Below are 18,953 nucleotides of genomic sequence, written 5' to 3'. Positions count from 1 at the left end.
AAGGCAAACAATAGACATACCAAAAGCCAACAAATTAGACAACCATAGATGAAATGGACAAATTCCTAAAAACACACAAACCACCAAAACTGATTCAAGAAAGATAGGAAATCTGAATAGACATAACAAGTAAAGTGATTAAATCAGCAATCAAAAACCTCCCCAAAAAAAGACAAGCCCAGGATTAGATGACTTCACTGGTGAATTCTATCAAATATTTAAAGAATTAACACAAATCCTTTTGGAACTCTTCTAAAAAAATAAATAAGTAAAAGTAGAAGGAACACTTCTTCACTCATTTCAAGAGGCCAGCATTATTCTTATGCCAAAGCCAGACAAAGACATCACAAGAAAACTACATGCCAATATCGCTCATGAATACAGACAAAAATATCCTCAATAAAATAGTAACAAAACTGAATGCAGCAGCATATTAAAAGAATTACATACCATAACCAAATGGGATTTAGCCCAGGAATACAAAGGTAGTTGAACACACAAAAACCAATCAGTGCTGTATATCATATGAATAGAGTGAACAGGAGAGACCCTTGGCTGGCTCAGTCGCTAGAGCATGCGATTCTTAATCTGGGTGTCATGAGTTCAAGCCCCACGTTGGGCATGGCTACTTAAAAAAAAAATTAAATGAAGAAGTACAAAAAAAAAAAAATCAACCCAACACAGAAGAATCATTTGACAAAATCCAACACTCTTTCATAATAAAACAATCAACAAAATAGGAATAGAAGAGAACTTCCTCAACATGATAAAGAACATATATGAAAAGCCCAAGCTAATATCATATTCATTTGTAAAAGACTGAAAATTTCCCCCCTAAGATCAGGAACAAGACAAGTATCCCTGTTTTTACCACTTCCATTCAACTTGTGCTGGAAGTCCTAGCCAGAGCAGTTAGACTACAAAAAAAATTAGGGGTGCCCGAGTGGCTCAGGTGGTTAAGTGTCTGGCTCTTGACTTCAACTCAGGTCATGATCTCACAATTTGTGAGTTCAAGCCCTGCATCAGGCTCTTTGCTGTCAGCACAGAGCCTGCTACGGATCCTCTATCTCCCTCTCTTACTGCCCCCTCCTCTTTGCTCCCTCTTACTCTCTCTCTTAAAAATAAATAAACTTTGAAAAAAGAGAAAACATATCCAAATTGGAAAGGAAAAAGTTAAGCTTTTAGCAGGTGATATGATTTTTATATAGAAAATCCTAGAGGTTGCACAAAAACCTCTTAGAGTTAATAAATGAATTCAGCAAAGTGGCAGTATAAAATTCAATACTCAGAAATCACTTATATTTCTACACACTAGTAATGAACTACTGGAATTTTAAAAAACAATTCCATTTATAATAGCATTAAAACAATAAAATACCTAGCAACAATTTAACCACGAGTGTAAGACTTATACACTGAACAGTACAAACCATTGCTGAAACAAATTAAAGAAGACCTAACTGGAAAGACCTTTTGTGCTTATGGACTTGAGGATTCAATACTGTTGAGATGTCAGTACTCCCCAAAGTGATCCACAGATTGAATGCAATCCGTATCAAACTTCCAATATTATTTTTTCCAGAAATGGAAAAACCAATTCCAAAATTCATACAGAGTTTCAAGGGTCTCAAATAGTCAACACAATCTTGAAAAAGAGGAGCAAAGTTGAAGTAGTCATACTTCCTAATTTTGAAATTTACTACAAAGCTATAGTAATCAAAACCATACTGAAATTATACCTATACCTGGCATGAGGTTATATATATAAAGAGAGAGATCAATGGAATAGACTTGAGAATCCAGAAATAAACGCATGTACTTCTGGCCAATTGATTTTTAACAGGGGTTGCCAAGACAATTCAACAAATGAATGGTCTTTTCAACAATTGTGCTGAGACAACTATTGGATATTCAAATGCAAAAAAAAGTGAAGTTGGACTTTGCATTTATATACCTCAGGCCATACACAAAAATTAACTCAAAACTAATCAAAGAGCTAAAAATTAGAATGAAAACTATAAAACTCTTAGGTGAAAACATTGGTGCAGATCTTCATTCTCATAAATTAGTGGTTTCTTAGATATGGCACCAAAAGGACAAGCAACCAAAGAAAAATAGATAAATGGGACTTTATGAAAATTATTTTTAAAATTGTGTCAAAGATACTTTCTATAGAATGTAGAGACACCCCACAAAATGGGATAAAAATTTGTAAATCCTATATCCTATGGTTCTGGTATCTAGGATATGTGAAGAACTTTTACAATGCAATAGCAAACAACTAAATTAAAAATTAAGCAAAAAGCTTGAATAGATATTTCTCTGAAGAAGATATTCAAATGGCTAGTAGGCACCTGAAAAGATGTGCATCATCACTAATTATTAGGAAAAACAAATCAAAACCACAATGAGACACTGCTTCACACCCACTATGATTATTATAATTCTAAAAAAATGGAAAATAACACGGTGGAGAGGATGTGGAGAAATCAGAACCCTCATACATTGCTGATGGGAATTTAAAATAGAGCCACTATGGAAAATGGTTTGGTAATTCCTCAATAAGTTAAACATAGAATTAGCCTATGGCCCATCAATTACACTCAGAAAAATAATAGACAACAGGTGTTTATTTTTTTTCAGTTGTCTTTTATTTATCTATTTTTAATTTTTTGAATGTCTATTTTTTTTCAAATCTGAATGTTATTTATTTTTGGGAGACAGAGCACAAGCAGGGGAGGGACAGAGAGAAAGGGAGACACAGAATCTGAAGCAGACTCCATGCTCTGAGCTGTCAGCACAGAGCCCAACGCAGGGCTCACATGAACTGTGAGATCATGACTTGAGCCAAAGTCAGATGTTTAACTAACTGAGCCATCCACATGTCCCTAATGTGTATGTATTTTTGAGAGAAAGAGAGAGACAAAACGTGAGAAGGGAAGGGGCAGAGAGAAAGGGAGATGCAGAATCTGAAGCAGGCCCCAGGCTCTGTTAGCACAGAGCCCGATGTGGCGCTCCAACTCATGAACCATGAGATCATGACCTGAGCTGAAGTCGGATGCTTAACCGATTGAGCCACCCTGATGCCCAACAACAAGTGTTTAAAGAAAATTTTGTACACAGTGTTCATAGGAGCTCTATTCACAGTAACCAAAAGGTAGGGACACCCAAATGCCCATCAACAGATGAAATGAATAAACAAAAAGCAGCATATTCATACAATGGGAGATAATTTAACTGTAAAAAGGAATGAAGTTCTGATATGTGCTGTGACCTGAATGAACCTTAAAAACGTTATGCTAAGTGAGAGAAGCCAGACACAAAAGGCTACATGTTGTATGATTCTATTTATAGAAATATTCAGAAGGGACAAAGTAGGTTAGTGGTCACCAGGGACTTAGGAAGAGGGGAAAATGGAAAATGACTCCTTAATTGTTACAGGGTTTTTGTTTGAAGTGATGAAAAAGTCCTGGAACTAGATAGTGTGATGGTTACCCAACATTGTGACCATACCTAATGACTAATATTGTATACCTTAAAATGGTTAAAATGGTAAATGGTATTTTACCACAATTTTTTAAAAAATAAATGTGGAAGTATTGGGTTTTTTTCTCCTCTATTTTCTGAAAGAAATGTGTTCCTTGCAAATATATGTTCATAGCAGTTATATTTAGTTGGGTAGTCAAAACTGTGGTAACCAATAGAAAAAAATACCAATGGCTTAAGGAACAAGAGGTTTCTTCCAAGATCACCTTATGTATACAAAAATATATGTTTATTTAGATAAATATATGCAAACATATTATGAAACTTATCAGCCTAAGGGATAATATTCTTACCAGCACTTGTATTTTTTAAATGTGTATTGTCTTTATGTATATGTGTGTGTATAAATATNTGAAACTTATCAGCCTAAGGGATAATATTCTTACCAGCACTTGTATTTTTTAAATGTGTATTGTCTTTATGTGTGTGTGTGTATAAATACAGAGATGTGTAGTTCTATGAATATGCATAACTCTATGTAATTGTTGACATACTTAATATTAAATCAAATTTTATAGAAGGAATAAATATAATTAAAAGCTGATATATAGCTTCCCAAAAACTTAGTAAGGAATAGAATTTAGAGTATCAAGAGAAAGGAATAAGCTTGTCCTATGCCTTACACCAATCATTCTTAACTTTGGGGGGATCTCATATACTTTTAGAATTTGATGAAAGCTATTGTTCCTTTCCTTAGAAAAATGAATGAGCACATATTATGTACACATTATTGTGCCTATTATTGTGTGCTGGAGTCATACACTCATGAAGTACAGTAAAACTCTGGCTTATAAGCATAATTCCTTCCAGAAACATGCTTGTAATCCAAAGCACTTAGATTCCAAAGTGAATTTCCCCGTAAGAAATAATGGAAACTCCAATGATTCATTCATATAAAAATGACTACAATATTGCAACATAATACAAAATAATAAAGAAAATACAAAATATAAAGAAAAATAAACAAATTAACTTACACTTACCTTTGAAAACCTTCATGGCCAGTGTGAGGGAGACAAGAGAGGAAGGTTATTGTCACTAATGGATGTTAGCTACAGTACAGTATTAATAAATGCTTGTCATATACTGTATTAATTTAATTATACATTAAATAATGTAACTTGTAGTAAGGCAGCAGAGGAAAGGGTCTATGTCTGCAGGCAGCCTGACCTAGAATGAGGCAAAGCATTCCTAAGCTTACTCTTGTATGGAAAAGCAAAGGACTGTCCACAGCTGCTTTGAAGTGACAAAAAAATACACTAGCGCCAGTTGTGGGCACCTTCCAACATCCTGAAAAATCACTTATTTCTGCCAAACACTGCAGCTTGAAACTGAGCATCTGAGCATGGGAGATGACCACCCACAATCCCAAAGCAAGAGAGAGAGAGAGACAGAGACAGAGAGAGAACCATTGGCTCAGTTGGGATCATGTGACATTCAGCATCATGTACAACTCATAATGCAAGGCGTCGCTCATTTATCAAGTTAAAATTTATTAGAAGTGTTTGCAGATCTTAAGGAACACTCGTAGAACGAGTTACTCGCAATCCAAAGTATATCCATAGATGCCTGGACCCTCTGTTAAAATTCCTGCTTTAAACTGTCCCCATCAAATGTCACTTGTCTCCACTAAACTTTTCATAGAAATCAAAACAGAATAAGTAATGTTCAGGTCTTCTATAATAGTGATTGCAGAGACAATTACATTCTTTCACTGCCGGGCATCTCTTCTTCCCTCTCACCTCACCCACAAATCCCTTTCAGTTATTTCTACCCCTATTTGCCCATTAATTTCCCCTCACATCACCCAGGACTCTACCCACACAGTTGTAGGAGTAGTGAGCTGCTTTACATGCCTCCAGTCTCTCTGTCCCACCCTATTCCAGTCTCCGCCACAAAAATAATCTCTCCAAAGACCAGGGTTTTTTTAATTGTGTTTGTTGCTGCTGTGTTTTATTTTTGAGCCACCTAGCACAATGTTTAAGATTAGTTTGCCATACAAAATCAAAACCCAGCCTTGTTCTTACTAGCTGTGTGATATTGGACATGCTGCTTGATCTTTCAGTTTCTACTTCCTTATCTAGAAAATGAGGGCAATAATGTAATTTAAGGACTATTGTAAGGAATAATGAGATAATGCATGTAAAGTGATTTAAAGTGATTAGCAAAGTGCAAGGACATAGTGATGCTCAATAAATACTTCCTGAATACATTAAATATTTTGCCTCAAGGTTTTTAATTTAATGCTTTTGCTAATTCCATTCTCCTTATCCCTTCCTATCACACCACCACCTCCTGCATTATATCTTTTTTAATCCTATAGCTATATGTGATCTCTCCCACTTCTTAATTTATCAGCCTTTTCAATTTATTATGGTGGAGTAGCCTAATGGTGAACACTCTGGGACCAGATTATCTAGACATGAATATTGACTCCTTCATTTGCTAGTTTTGTGGCCTTGGGCAGGTCACGTAAGTCCCATATGGCTTATTTTGCCTATCTCTAAATGAGATACAAAACCTAGTGTCTATTGCAAAGGGTTTTTATGAAGATCAATATAACTAATTTGTAGAAATGGCAAAACTAGAGAGAGAGAGCTAGAGTGGGGATGGGAACAGAACAGACAGGGAGAAGGGGCTAGCCACAAATGGGCATAAGGGAACTTTTGGGAGTGAGGAAATATGTGTTGGAAGTTCTTTTTTTTTAATGTTTATTTTTTTTTGAGAGAGAGAGAGAGCACAAACGGGAAGAGCAGAGAGAGGGAGACAGAGGATCCAAAGAGGGCTCTGTACTGTCAGCAGAGAGCCTGATGTGCGGCTTGAACTCACGAACTCTGAGATCAGAACCTGAGCTGAAATTAAGAGTCAGACGCTCAACTGACTGAGCTACCCAGGCTCCTGTGAGAAAATATTCTAACCCTGAATTGTAAAAAGAAACAAGTGAATCCCATGACAAATATTTTTAAAACTGGGTTGTGGCCATGCTTTCATAAGTATAGAAATTTACTACTCTTTCTCAAATGTATGCGTGTATGCTTAAGCTGGTTAAATTTTATAGTATTTAAATTATAGTGAAGCTTTTTTTAAGTGTATTTACTTATTTTGAGAGAGAGCATGTGCATGCATGCATGCTGGACCATGAGTAAGGAAGGGGCAGAGAGGAAAAGAGAGAAGAAGAGAGGAAGAGAGGGGGTGTGTGTGGGGTTAGAGAGAGAGAGAGAGAGAGAGAATCACAAGCAGTCTCTGTGCTGTCAGTGCAGAGCCCAATGTGGAGCAAGATAGTGACCTGAGCTAAAACCAAGAGTTGGTTGCTCAGCTGAGCCACCCAGGTGCCCCATAAAGCTGTTTTTAAAAAAAGATAAATGATATGTGGCAAAGGCCTAAAGAAGTACCAAGCACAGACTAAGCACATAGGATCTGTTAGCTATTGTTACTTTAAACTGCTTTGGGTTATTTATGGTTCTTTATCAGATTATTTAGAGTATCTCATGTTCTTGCTCTCATACTTTCCTTCTCCTTCCCTAAGCTAAGTCTGAGCTTAATTCTGGCACTAGCCCTGCCCATCATTAGGTACTTACTAAACACTATATATAATGGTAAGGTTTATGTCTAGCATGAAAATGTACTGGTTTGGGTTGAGGGTCCCACAAGTTTGTGTATACAAAAAGGACTGAATTGTGCATTTAGGTGGCTCATCTTTCACCTCTATACATACTAAGGAACAGTCAGTATTGAGTATAGCTTTTAAATACCAAGGATCACGGTGATTGTTTTGATGCTAATCTCTGTAGCTGGAAGACTCTTGCTTTCTCTAGACCTGATTTTTCTCTGGTCACACCTGAAGGGCCATTCCCAGAATTAGCATACTGTATTCTTGGCATTTGAGGTATTCCCTACACATCAAAGCTATCTTGCTCTACTTGAATAGTTACGATTTCCTCAAAGAAAAAGTACATCTTCCCATATAAGTTCTTCAAGCAGCCTGGACAATTATTTCCCAGGAACCAGAAGAAAAATTGTGAATGAGATTCTAACAGTCTTTGAAGAAAAAGACAGGAATGTTCTGTGCTGTTTGGGAAATAATATTAAAAAAGAAAAGGAGAAGGAGAAAATTATTATTATTATTAGAAATAATAAAAATTAGAAAAACAAAAACAAAATTCTTTCTGTCCATGTCATCTTACTGAGCACTCCAGAGGAGAAAATTATCAACTCCACATTGCTTGTTAGAAAGGAGCAGAGACCAGATCAGCCCTAGAATGGTGAGCTGAGCATCTCTTCGAAGCAGGCACTTGTTTTAGCCCAATGTCTAGTTCTTTGAAAAAGATATCTGAGGGACGCCTGGGTGGCTCAGTCAGTTAAACGTCCGACTTCGGCTCAGGTCATGATCTCATAGTTCGTGGGTTCAAGCCCCCCATTAGGTTCTGTGCTGACAGCTCAGAGCCTGGAGCCTGTTTCAGATTCTGTGTCTCCCTTTCTCTCTGCCCCTCCCCCACTCATGCTCTGTCTCTTTCTGTCTCAAAAATAAATAAAACAAAACAAAAATTTTTTTAATTGAAAGAAATTTTTGAGATTTATATCTACCCTGAAAGTTTTGGGTTTAACTTGGGGGCCTTGGGAGTATAAAGTGCTGGGCTCAAAGAGAAGAAAGAACATTTCTTAGGATAGGTAAAGAGAAAAAAAATAAAGCAATCTACCTTCTTGGGCATTTTCACAGTAAACTCAAATCAGCAGGAAGATGACAGACCATCAGGTTTAAAAACAAAATCACTAGCTAGCCTATTATTGCACAGATGTACTTTTTTTAAACAAGATACTGTGGATCTCTGATGTTTACAAAATCAAAACAACCCACTGAGTTTTCCATCTGCCATTGTTTCATTTCAGAGAAAAAAAAATAGCTTACTTTTAAAGCTTAGGAGTTTTTGTAATCTTTAATATATTACTTAGAATGGGCTTTTCCATTTCCTTTTATTGAATGCCCAAATTAATTCCTTTACTGTTCACACAGGGACAAAGGCAGGAATTAGAAAAGATGCATCCACATCTCCTATGACAACAGGAAGCCAAAAGGAGCTTGTAACCACAACCACATCATCACTGCAGCAAGACAGTGCCCGGTAAGCTTCGGGTGACCTTCGGTGTAACATTCTTTAGATAAGAGCTTTTGCGGGGAGCTACTTCACACGGAGTGGAAAGTCTTGACCATTCTTAATAACTGTTACTCAGAAGAGAGGCCTTATTTGGCAGCATCTGGATTTGGCCAGGTTGAACTCATGAGCCCTTTCTTTTACACATGCTCTGCCTTGACTGGAACTGGTAACTGGCAAGGATTGCCAAAGAAAAGAAAAGCTAATCCTATCATTCATCAGAAAATGTGCTTAGCAGCAGGTCTTTCCCAATTTATCATAGAATGGTTATATACTTTGGCTATAAGTTTAACTAATTGAATTAATTGATACTGAAATTTATAGTGGGTTTTGTATTATGGTTTTAAGGTCTGTCAACATTTACTGACACTAGAAGCATTTGAAGAGTTAGTTGTTTGATCAAACTTTTCTGGAGCCAGGAAAGAAATAGAGTGTTAAAATTTCTCACATCCAATAAGCCAACCGCCATGTAATGTTTTTAAAGCTGAATATATAAAATCCACACCAAAAAGGATAGTTTAGACTTTCTTGGGAATGTGATTATTTGAACCCTAAATTCCCAGCATCTTATCAGATGAATGTAGATGTTAAGACTTCATTTTAATTATAAACAACTTTTGGGAAATAACTCTAATGCGAAGACAATAATAATGGCTGCCATCATTAGCATCTGTTATGTACAGAGCCCTTTGTATGAATTACCTGATTTAATCTTCATCACTGCTTTATAAAGTGGTACTACTATCCTCCTCCTTTCTAAAATTAGGAAATTTGTTTTCTTAGTTTTCTTGTCTAAGAAATTGAGTGACTTGTCTAAGGTCACATAGCTAGTAAGATGTAGAACTAGAGTTTCAGACTCCAAAGCCCATCATCTTAAATATTATAATAGGTGACAATGACAGCCTCCTTATTTCTTCAATCAAAAGAAAATTTAACTAGTTTACCACATTCTTTGTCCATTACTCCTTTATTTTATTTTTAATTTTGCCGTTATTAGCATTTTCCAAGTACCCACATAGAGCTGTAATTCTGAAATGTTGAAAGGGCTTCCTCCTTAGACTGCTTAGCAGTGCGGCTGAATGCTTCTACTCAAAGGTCCATCCCAGGTACCTTGAGGGCTTCCTCTGGAGGAGGTACAGGTAAAAAGAAGGAATGATCNATGCTCTCTCTAAAAAAGAAAAAAAGAAAAAAGAAATAAAAATTAGAAAAGGAATAGTCTGGATTTTCAATCTTAGTGAATTTTCCTATTGAAGATTAAAGTGAGATCCTTAACACGACTTTAATGTTTTTTGATGATTGCATTTCAGTTTAGAGAGAAGCATGAAAAAGAAGAATAAAATGTTTCCCCAGTAAGAATTTTGTAGAACATTCTCACCACACGTTTTCTGAATGGACCATATCAACTTTGTACAGTTTTACAAGCCCAGGTTAAAATTGCTGTGAAGACTCATATTTACAGACCTTAAATAAAGGATTCTGTATCCGTTAGTTCTTAATACTGCAAATCAGCTAAATATAGTTTCTCAGAGGTTTCTTAAATAATGAGTACTTAACTAAATAAAACAATGTGTAACACACTGGACTTCATCCTTAGGAGTGCATGATGGCATATCATAGGTCTATTATACAAAGTGCAGAGTTGAAAAAAAAGATTCAGTACTATGAAAATCAGTTACCAGAAAGGCACAGTGGTTGCTTTCCAGAGTTCAGAATCAGGATTATTTGAATTATTTTTATTTCAAAGTGTAGAAAAGGAATTTTTTATAGACTACTTTTCAGTTACACGCAAACTCTTACTACAAGACAAAACTCTGTTCTTAATCCCAAGAAACCTTTGAGGGCACTGAGAACAAGAGTAAAAGCCCATCCACCCTAAATTCCAAGAATTTTCAAAACTTGCAAAAAAGGATGGGGGTGGGACAGATGCTCATGGGAAACAGGTTTTCCTTTGTTCTCTGAAAAGCACTAACACCTAGAAGAGTCCCGCGTGGTTCCACGTGCAGGTGATAAAACCAGGCGTGGCAAAGTCATCTTTCTCATTCACAATGTAGGCTGTTAATTGTTCTCTCTGCTGCCTGTCAATATAATGTGAAATTTTCATTCCCCATTCAAGATGGAAAAAGTTGTGGCTGAAAATGTTAACATTTGCATTTTTATTTGTTGATTTATTTAAAGGACAGCCTCTCCTGCAGTAATCCATCACTTGGTGACACCCCAAATATGAATAATGTATTGTAGACTTGCGGTTACAATGTGTAATAAGTGCTAGAGACAGTAAAGGAATGTTAACTATGTTGCAAATGTAATATTTATTGACTCGTAAAGTTTATTACTTTCGAGGTTCAATAATACTGACCATAGGACATTAATACCATTTATCCTGATTTTAGCTGGGCACCTTTATATGTAGAAATATTCATCTATCTCATGCTAACAAAATAAATATGTACTTTACAGCACAAGCAAAGAGGGCTGTCTAGTTTTCTGTGCGGAGAGCTGCAGTGCTTCTTTCTCTTCTTTCACTTCTGGCCTCCAGCCCTGATCACACACCCGAGGGCTGTCCGAGAGAGTGAGCACAGTGGTCATCTTGGCACAAGAGGGTGGTGCTGCAAAACCAAACAGCGCCATGCATTTCTGCCTGGCTGAACCTCACAAACCCACTTGCCCTGGAGAGAGGACTAGAGGGCTTTTCTCCCTGTCCTTCGGAACACCTGGTGGGGAGTGCACCAATGATCAGAAAGTTCAACAAATACTTCTCCAGCCCCTGAGTCAGTTTACAGATTCCACTTGATCCTCTGGTCTCCAAGGTGAAACCAGAGCTGGTCAGGGTACCAATTAACTTCTTGTGAGTGCAACTGTTACTGAGAATTAACCCTTTTGTGCCTTCCAGAATTAGGTATTCCCATTGCCACCAACAAAGATCATACAGGAAATATCTGACACCCAAAGCAAAAGAAGTAATGTTAATTAGCAACCATCAGCTGTAATTGTCATCCCCATTAAGATGCAGAATTATGTATTTCTTCGTTATAAATAACCTTTCTAATTGTACTTGATGTATGCCAATTTAATCAAAAAGTATACTTGCAACAGACAGATATTTGCATTTATGTAGCTTTGAATCTTTAAATCTTTTATTTCAAATTTAGGGAGAAAAAGCATATTAACAGCTGTATATTCTTTATACATGGGTATCTTTTTCTATCTAGGGATGGAGATCTAATACATTTTATATTAAAATGAAGACGGTATCATGTGGGCTTGTTCAGTGAAACAGAAATCTTGTCGCTTTTTAAAATGCCAGTGAAGTTTCTCTCAGTCATATGACAACTCTCATTGGTAATTGTTCCAAACTGATAAACAGAGGCATATACCAGGATGACATTTGCAGTCCCAGAGGTAAAAAGTAAAAGTGATGTGGTTTGGAGATGGGGGGGGGGGGTTCCAGAGCTCAGAGCCAGGAAAGAATTCTTGAAACGTCTTTGGTGCAAAAAGGTAATTTTATTAAAGAGTGGGGACAGGACCTGGGGCCGAAAGAACTGCACTGGGGTGGTGAGGAGGGACTGACTGTATACAATTAAGCTGGGGGAGATCAAGGCAAAAGGGAGTTTTCCAGATGGACTTTCATATGCCAAAGAGGACTCACTGGATACTGGAGGCCTAGCTTGTCAGGCTAAGGTTGTTTTTCCCTCTCTTAAGGCATTAACATTAACACAGTAGGCGTTCCTGGAGAACTGTTATACTCTGCCTGTCTCAAGTATTTGTCAGTGGCTGCAGGTTATAAGGAAATGTATTTTACCTGCCATTTCCTTCTGACCTTTGTTCCCCACATCACTCTGATGATGTTGGGGCCCCATAAACTGAGTCTGTACATTTCTGGAGATTAGGCTATTTATTGATAAGATTGCCTTTTTCTTGTAATTTACTAAGACATTTGTAAACTGATGGAGATTCTTACGTCCTACATGACTGTGATCTCTATCAGTTAACCATTGTTTTTCTCCTTTCCTTTGTTCTTGGGCAGTGGGGAGTGCCTGAGGAATGTCACACAGATCCCACCTAGGGGAGCTGTGCGCGGTTTTAGCTTGCCTTATGCTTCCTAATCAAAAGGCTTCTTTCTGTTGTCTCCTGATTCATAAGACTTAAGGCTGATACTATGGTTTTCGTGTGTGTGTGTGTGTGTGTGTGTGTGTGTGTGTGTGTGAGAGAGAGAGAGAGAGAGACAGACAGACAGACAGACAGAGAGAGAGAGATGTGATGTGATGTGATGTGATGTGATGTGATGTGATGTGATGTGATGTGATGTGAAGAGAGAAAATCAGATCTCACCAAAGTATGCCCAATTACTGAATTTGGGGAACTGGAGCTATAGTTAGCCTATTTCTAGGAAGCACCATTCACGTCTCTACTCCAGCTTTTTTCAGAGAAATTAGTTTTTACCACTACTCAGAGTTGAACATTTTTATTTTGTTTTGTTTGTGTCTTAGATTTGTTGGAGAGGGTGGTTTTGTGGAGCTTACTTTTTGTTGTGGGGGTAGGAACATATTTGAGTACATATTTTCAAAGATTTAATAGCCTATTTGGGGGCTTTTTTGAAAAATAGCTTAATTTGTTCTTTTTTTTTTTTTTTAAGACTGTGGTCCTTTGCTGTCAAGCCATATGCTTAATTGTCCTGAAGAATTTGCTGTGAGTTTAGCTTGATAAGCTATCTATAGTGCATTTGCACACAGTCATGCTCATGGACAACTCTGCACAGCTGATTTGAAGTTTGTGGGAACATGTTGCCCATTAAAGTTGAGATTGAGGAACAGGCTGAGAATATTGGAAAACTGGGACCTCATTACACTGAACCCAGGTTGCAAGGGTCCAAGTACCCTGCAATCTAGAACTTAAGCTTTTCTCTGTCTTGAAGACAGTATTTTCCTACGTCTTCTTTAGAAGACCATCTCTTCAGGTCCTCTGCCCATTTTTATTCAGACAGTTTTTTTGTTTTGTTTTGTCTTTGCTATTGAATTTTAAGAGTTCCTTATATTTTTTGGATAATAACCTCTTCTCAGATATATAGTTTGCAAATATTTTGTTTCAGTTTATGATTGTTTCCTTTATACTTTGATGCAGTCTTATTTACTTCTGCCTTTGTTGCTGAGCTTTTGGTATCGGATCCAAAATATCATTTCAAAGGCCAATGTCAAAGAGGTTTTTTTCCTGTTTTCTTCTTAGAACTTTACAATTCCAGATCGTACGTTTAAGACTTTAATCCATTTTGAGCTTATTTTTTTTATACCTTGTACGATAAGAGTCCAGTTTCATTCTTCTGCATGTGAATATCCGCAGCAGAATTTTCACAGCACCACTTATTGAAGACACTATCCTTTCCCAGTTGTATATTCTTAGCACCCTTGTTGTAAATTCACTGGCTACCTATGCTTTGGTTTATTTCTGGGTTCTTAATTATGTTCCATTGCTTTGTCTGTCTGTTTTTATGCCAGTACCATAACTATTTTATTACTATAGCTTTGTAATATAATTTGAAATCCTGAAATGTGATGCCTACAACTTTGTTCTTTTTTTCTCAAGATTTTAGCTACTTAGAATCTTTTGTGGTTCCATATGAATTTTGAGATAGTTTTTTCCATTTCTGTGAAAAATGCCATTGGAATACTGGTAGGGATTGCATTGAGTCCATACATTACTTTGGGTAGTATGGACATTTTAACAATATTAACTCTTCCAATCCATGAAGATGGGATATCTTTCCATTTGTTTATGTCTTCTTCAATTCTTTTCATCAATGTTTCATAGTTTTCAGTGTACAAATCTTTCACTGCCTTGATTAAATTTATTCCCAAGCATTTTGTTCCTTTTGATGCTATTATAAATGGACTTTTTTTTTAATTTCCTTTTTTATTGAATCATTGTTGGTGTACTGAGACTCATCTGATTTTTGTATATTGATTTTGTATCCTGGAATTTTACTGAATTCTTTAGTTCTAACAGGATTTTTGTATTGTTTGTAGAGTCTATAAGGTTGTCTACATATATAATCATGCCATTTGCAGAGATAATTTTACTTCTTCATTAACTACTTGGATGGCTTTTCTTTTTCTTGACTCATTGCTCTTGCTTGCACTTCTAGTACTTTGTGGAATAGAAATGGCAAGAGCGAGCCCCCTTGCCTTGCATAAGATCATAGAAGAAAAGAAAAACCTTCAGTTTTTCCCCATTGATTATGATGTTAGCAATGGCTTTTCATAAATGGCCTTTATTGTGCTGAGGAAATTTTCTTCTCTGTTTTGTTAAGAGTTTTTCTCGGGGCACCTGGGTGGCTCAGTCGGTTAAGCATCCGACTTCGACTCAGGTCATGATCTCACGGTTCGTGGGTTCAAGCCCCATGTCAGGCTCTGTGCTGACAGCGAGCTCAGAGCCTGGAGCCCATTTCAGATTCTGTGTCTCCCTCTCTCTCTGACCCTCCCCTGCTCGCTCGCTCACTCTCTCTCTCTCTCTCAGAAATAAACAAAACATTAAAAAAAATGTTTTTAAAAAGAGTTTTTCTCATGAATGGATGTTGAACTTGTCAAAGAAGACATAAAGATTGCCAGCAGGTATATGAAAAGATGCTCAACGTCATTAATCATTGGGGAAATGCAGGGGCGCCTGGGTGGCTTAGTCGGTCAAGCATCCGACTTTCACTTAGGTCATGATCTCGCAGTTCGTGGGTTCAAGCCCCGCGTCGGGCTCTGTGCTGACTACCAGCTCAGAGCCTGGAGCCTGTTTCAGTCTGTGACTCCCTCTCTCTCTGACCCTCCCCTGCTCATGCTGTCTCTCTCTCTCTCTCTCTCCTAGAAATAAATAAAACATTAAAAAAAAAATCATTGGGGAAATGCAAGCCAAAACCACAATGAGGTATCACCTCACAAATGTTAGGATGGCTATTTTCAGAAAGGTAAAAGCTAACAAGTACATAATGGCGAAGATGTAGAGAAAAGGGAAGCCTAGTACACTGTTGGTGAGAGTGTAAATTGGTAGAGCTGTTGTGGAAAACAGTATGGAGATTCTTCAAAAAAGATGAAGATAGACCTACCCTCCAATCCAACAATCTCTCTTCTGGGTATATATTCAGAGGAACTAAGATCAGTGCCACAAAGAGATATCTGTACCCCCACATTCATTGCAACATTATTCACAGTAGCCAAGATGTGGAAACAACCTACATGTCCATCAGTGGATGAATGTGCTTTAAGATATTATTCAGCCTTTAAAAAGGAGAGCTGCCATTTATGACAACATGGATTAACCTGGAGGACATTATGCGAAATGAAATAAGTCAGACACAGATATACTGCATGATCCCACTAATATATGTATCCTAAAAAGCTCAAACCATAGAAGCACAGAGCAGAATGGTGGTGACCAATAGTAGGGAGTTGGAGGAGGTGAGGAGATGTTGGTTAAAGAGTACAAAGTTGCAATATGTAGGATGAAGAAGTCTAGAAATCTAATGTACAGCATCATGGCGATAGTGAACAACACTATATTAAATATTGGAAATATGTGAAAAGAATAGATTTCAAGTGTTCTCCCCACACATACAATTGTAATTATATGAAGAGATGGATATGTTCATTGGTTTGGTTGTAGTAATCATTTCAGTATATATATATATATATATATAAAATTAATAATTTCCTAATACTGAACAACTCTTCCAAAAAATCATATTGTATACATTAAACAATTTCAACTTTTTTAAAGTGAGTTTTTTAAATCTTTATTTACACCTTATGTGACTTGACGTGATAATCCAATTGCTTTCAGCTCCAGATACAAGGATATAGTCTTTATTTTTTTTTTTAATAGTTTATTTATTTTTGAGACACAGAGAGACAGAGCATGAGTGGGGGAGGGGCAGAGAAAGGAGACACAGAATCTGAAACAGGCTCCAGGCTCTGAGCTGCCAGCACAGAACCCGACGCGGGGCTCGAACCCACGAACCGTGATATCATGACCTGAGCCGAAGTCGGACCCTTAACCAACTGAGCCACCCAGGCGTCCCGAGGACATAGTCTTTAAAGTACTACAACTGGCATGTTGGTCCTTTGCCATGCCATGAGGAGAGACAAACATTTCTGCATTTGTCCCTCTTCATTCTCCACGGGTCATAAACCAAGGCCTTAGTCCCTGGGCAGTGCAAGCATTGTTTAGTTTCCCATCTCTCTTTGCCAGTAACCATTTAGATTGCACAGAAGGAAAAATCATGTCAGTATGCTGTTATACCGATTGTGGCAATGATCTGTTTTATCTCTGGCAACAAAATTCTGGATTGGCGGCAGCCCGGGGACTCAAAACCTACACGAGCAACATATATCTATCATACTAGTAACAAAAATGTAATGCTGAAAATTATAATTACCTGTTCACAGCTCCTGGCGTAGTACCTTCAGGTTGACAGAATGCTTTTCACCTGCGTTATCTCATTTAAATTGCACTCAAACCCTGTGAAATATGTGGTGGATAGTATTCCATTTTACAGTGAAGAAAGGAGAACTGAATGAGACTGGAAGACTGTCAGTCGTCACACAGTCATGAAGCAGAAAAGAACACCTGACCATCTTTCTTCTGATCCCAAATTTCAGTATTTTTTCATTCTTCCACACTGCCTGAAACGTGAACTTAGTTCAAGGTATAGGAACTAAGCTGATAAAATTCTTGTCTAGAGTAGGAATAAGACAAACTTGCTTTAAAGTACTTTATTTATTTGTTTGTTTGTTTATTTATTTATTTATTTATTTATCAAAGAGAGAACCAGCAGGGGAGGGGCAGAGAGATCTTGCAGTTTGTCAGTGTGAGCCTGGCTGTGGGGTCTGCATTGACAGTGGAAAGTCTGCTTGGGATTATTTCTCTCTCTTCCTCTCTCTCTTTTTGTCTCTCTCTCTCTCTCTGTGCCGCCCCCCCCCCCACTTGCACGCACTCTCTCAAAATAAGTAAATAAACTTTAAAAAGAGTTAAAATTTGTTTTGTTTAAGTTTATTTTGAGAGAGAGGGAAAGAGAGCATGAGTAGGGGAGGGGAAGGGAGAGGGAGAGAAAGATTTCCAAGCAGGTTCTGTGCCATCAGCACAGAGTCCAATGCGGGGCTTGAACTCAGGAACCGTGAGATGGTGACCTGAGCCAAAACCAGGAGTTGGACACAACTGAGTGACTGAGGCACCCTAAAAATTTGTTTTTATAACTTGATAGAAAGAAGCAATCATGCAGAGAAAGGGAAGTGCTGTTTCCATTGCATACATAGCCAAATTATAACCTTTTTTTGCACTTGTATCTAGAATCCTAACTGTAACAAAATATTTTTTTAACCAGAATTTTGTCTCACCTATATATTCACACAGATATTTTATGTACTCAGCTGGATTCCCTCATGAGCCTGCATATAATAATGTGTTATTCTACAAGGGTAGAGAAAGGAGAGCTACACTAGAATCCCAAACCCCAAAGTAGAGCAGACAGGCACTACTTGAGTTTATGTGGTAGGTCTGAAAAACAGACCTTGTTGCTTCTCTGTAGTTGGGTATATGAGGGATGACCATGACCGTATCTGACAAAACTAGCCACTACTCACTGAATGTCTGTTATATATCAGGCAATGTGCTGGACATGTACAGATATGTCCATTTCTACTGCATCTTCATATGAATTACATGTCATTGTGAAACTCTCTTTAATGACTATTAAAACTTGATTGCAAAGTATTAGATAGAATTTAATTTTAGGTTTTTTTAAAAAATGACTTCCTAAAATGTAGTCTCCTAGGCCAAGAACTACCATTTTACCTTTACATGCCCTCAGAAAATTCACACACTCTACACAGAGTAGCATTTACTGTAACTTTTCCATTTTGGATATATTGTAAATAAAATAAAAGCAAGCCTAATGAAATGATGCACATAAAATGATGACAGTAAAAATGAATAATCGGAAAACTTCAGAAAAGATTGTATCGAATGCATAAAAGAAAACATGAAGTATAATGTGCGTGTCTTCCATCTTTACTAAACAGAATGAAAAACCCAGCCATTCAAAAGGTATTTTGTTTAAGTTGAGTAGATAACTTGAAATTCCCTGCCAGCAGGTGCATTATTACCAAGAACAGTTGAATGCATGGAAATTCTTATATGTTTGATGAAAAGATGTTGCTTTTAATTAAGCCATGATACTGTGTTGGAACTGTAATTCCCACTGTTAAAAGCCATTAATATAATCAT

At 37.3% G+C, this 18,953-nt stretch overlaps 1 protein-coding gene across 6 annotated transcripts in view; it reads left to right on the top strand.

The window, feature by feature from the left end:
* Positions 1-18,953, top strand: part of KIAA1328 (KIAA1328 ortholog) — a 334,223-nt gene that overhangs the window by 280,340 nt on the left and 34,930 nt on the right. For all 6 annotated transcript variants that reach the window (XM_077753785.1, XM_077753786.1, XM_077753788.1 and 3 more), the window contains one exon: positions 8,558-8,666. In XM_077753785.1, coding sequence (XP_077609911.1) covers positions 8,558-8,666 — 109 coding nt within the window. The remainder of the gene's footprint in view (positions 1-8,557; positions 8,667-18,953) is intronic.

This window comes from Crocuta crocuta, unplaced genomic scaffold (assembly GCF_008692635.1).
Source record: "Crocuta crocuta isolate KB4526 unplaced genomic scaffold, BGI_CrCroc_1.0 scaffold231, whole genome shotgun sequence".
NCBI lineage: Eukaryota > Metazoa > Chordata > Mammalia > Carnivora > Hyaenidae > Crocuta > Crocuta crocuta.
The sequence above is the reverse complement of the archived record's forward strand: the minus strand, read 5'-3'. Positions and strand labels throughout refer to the sequence as shown.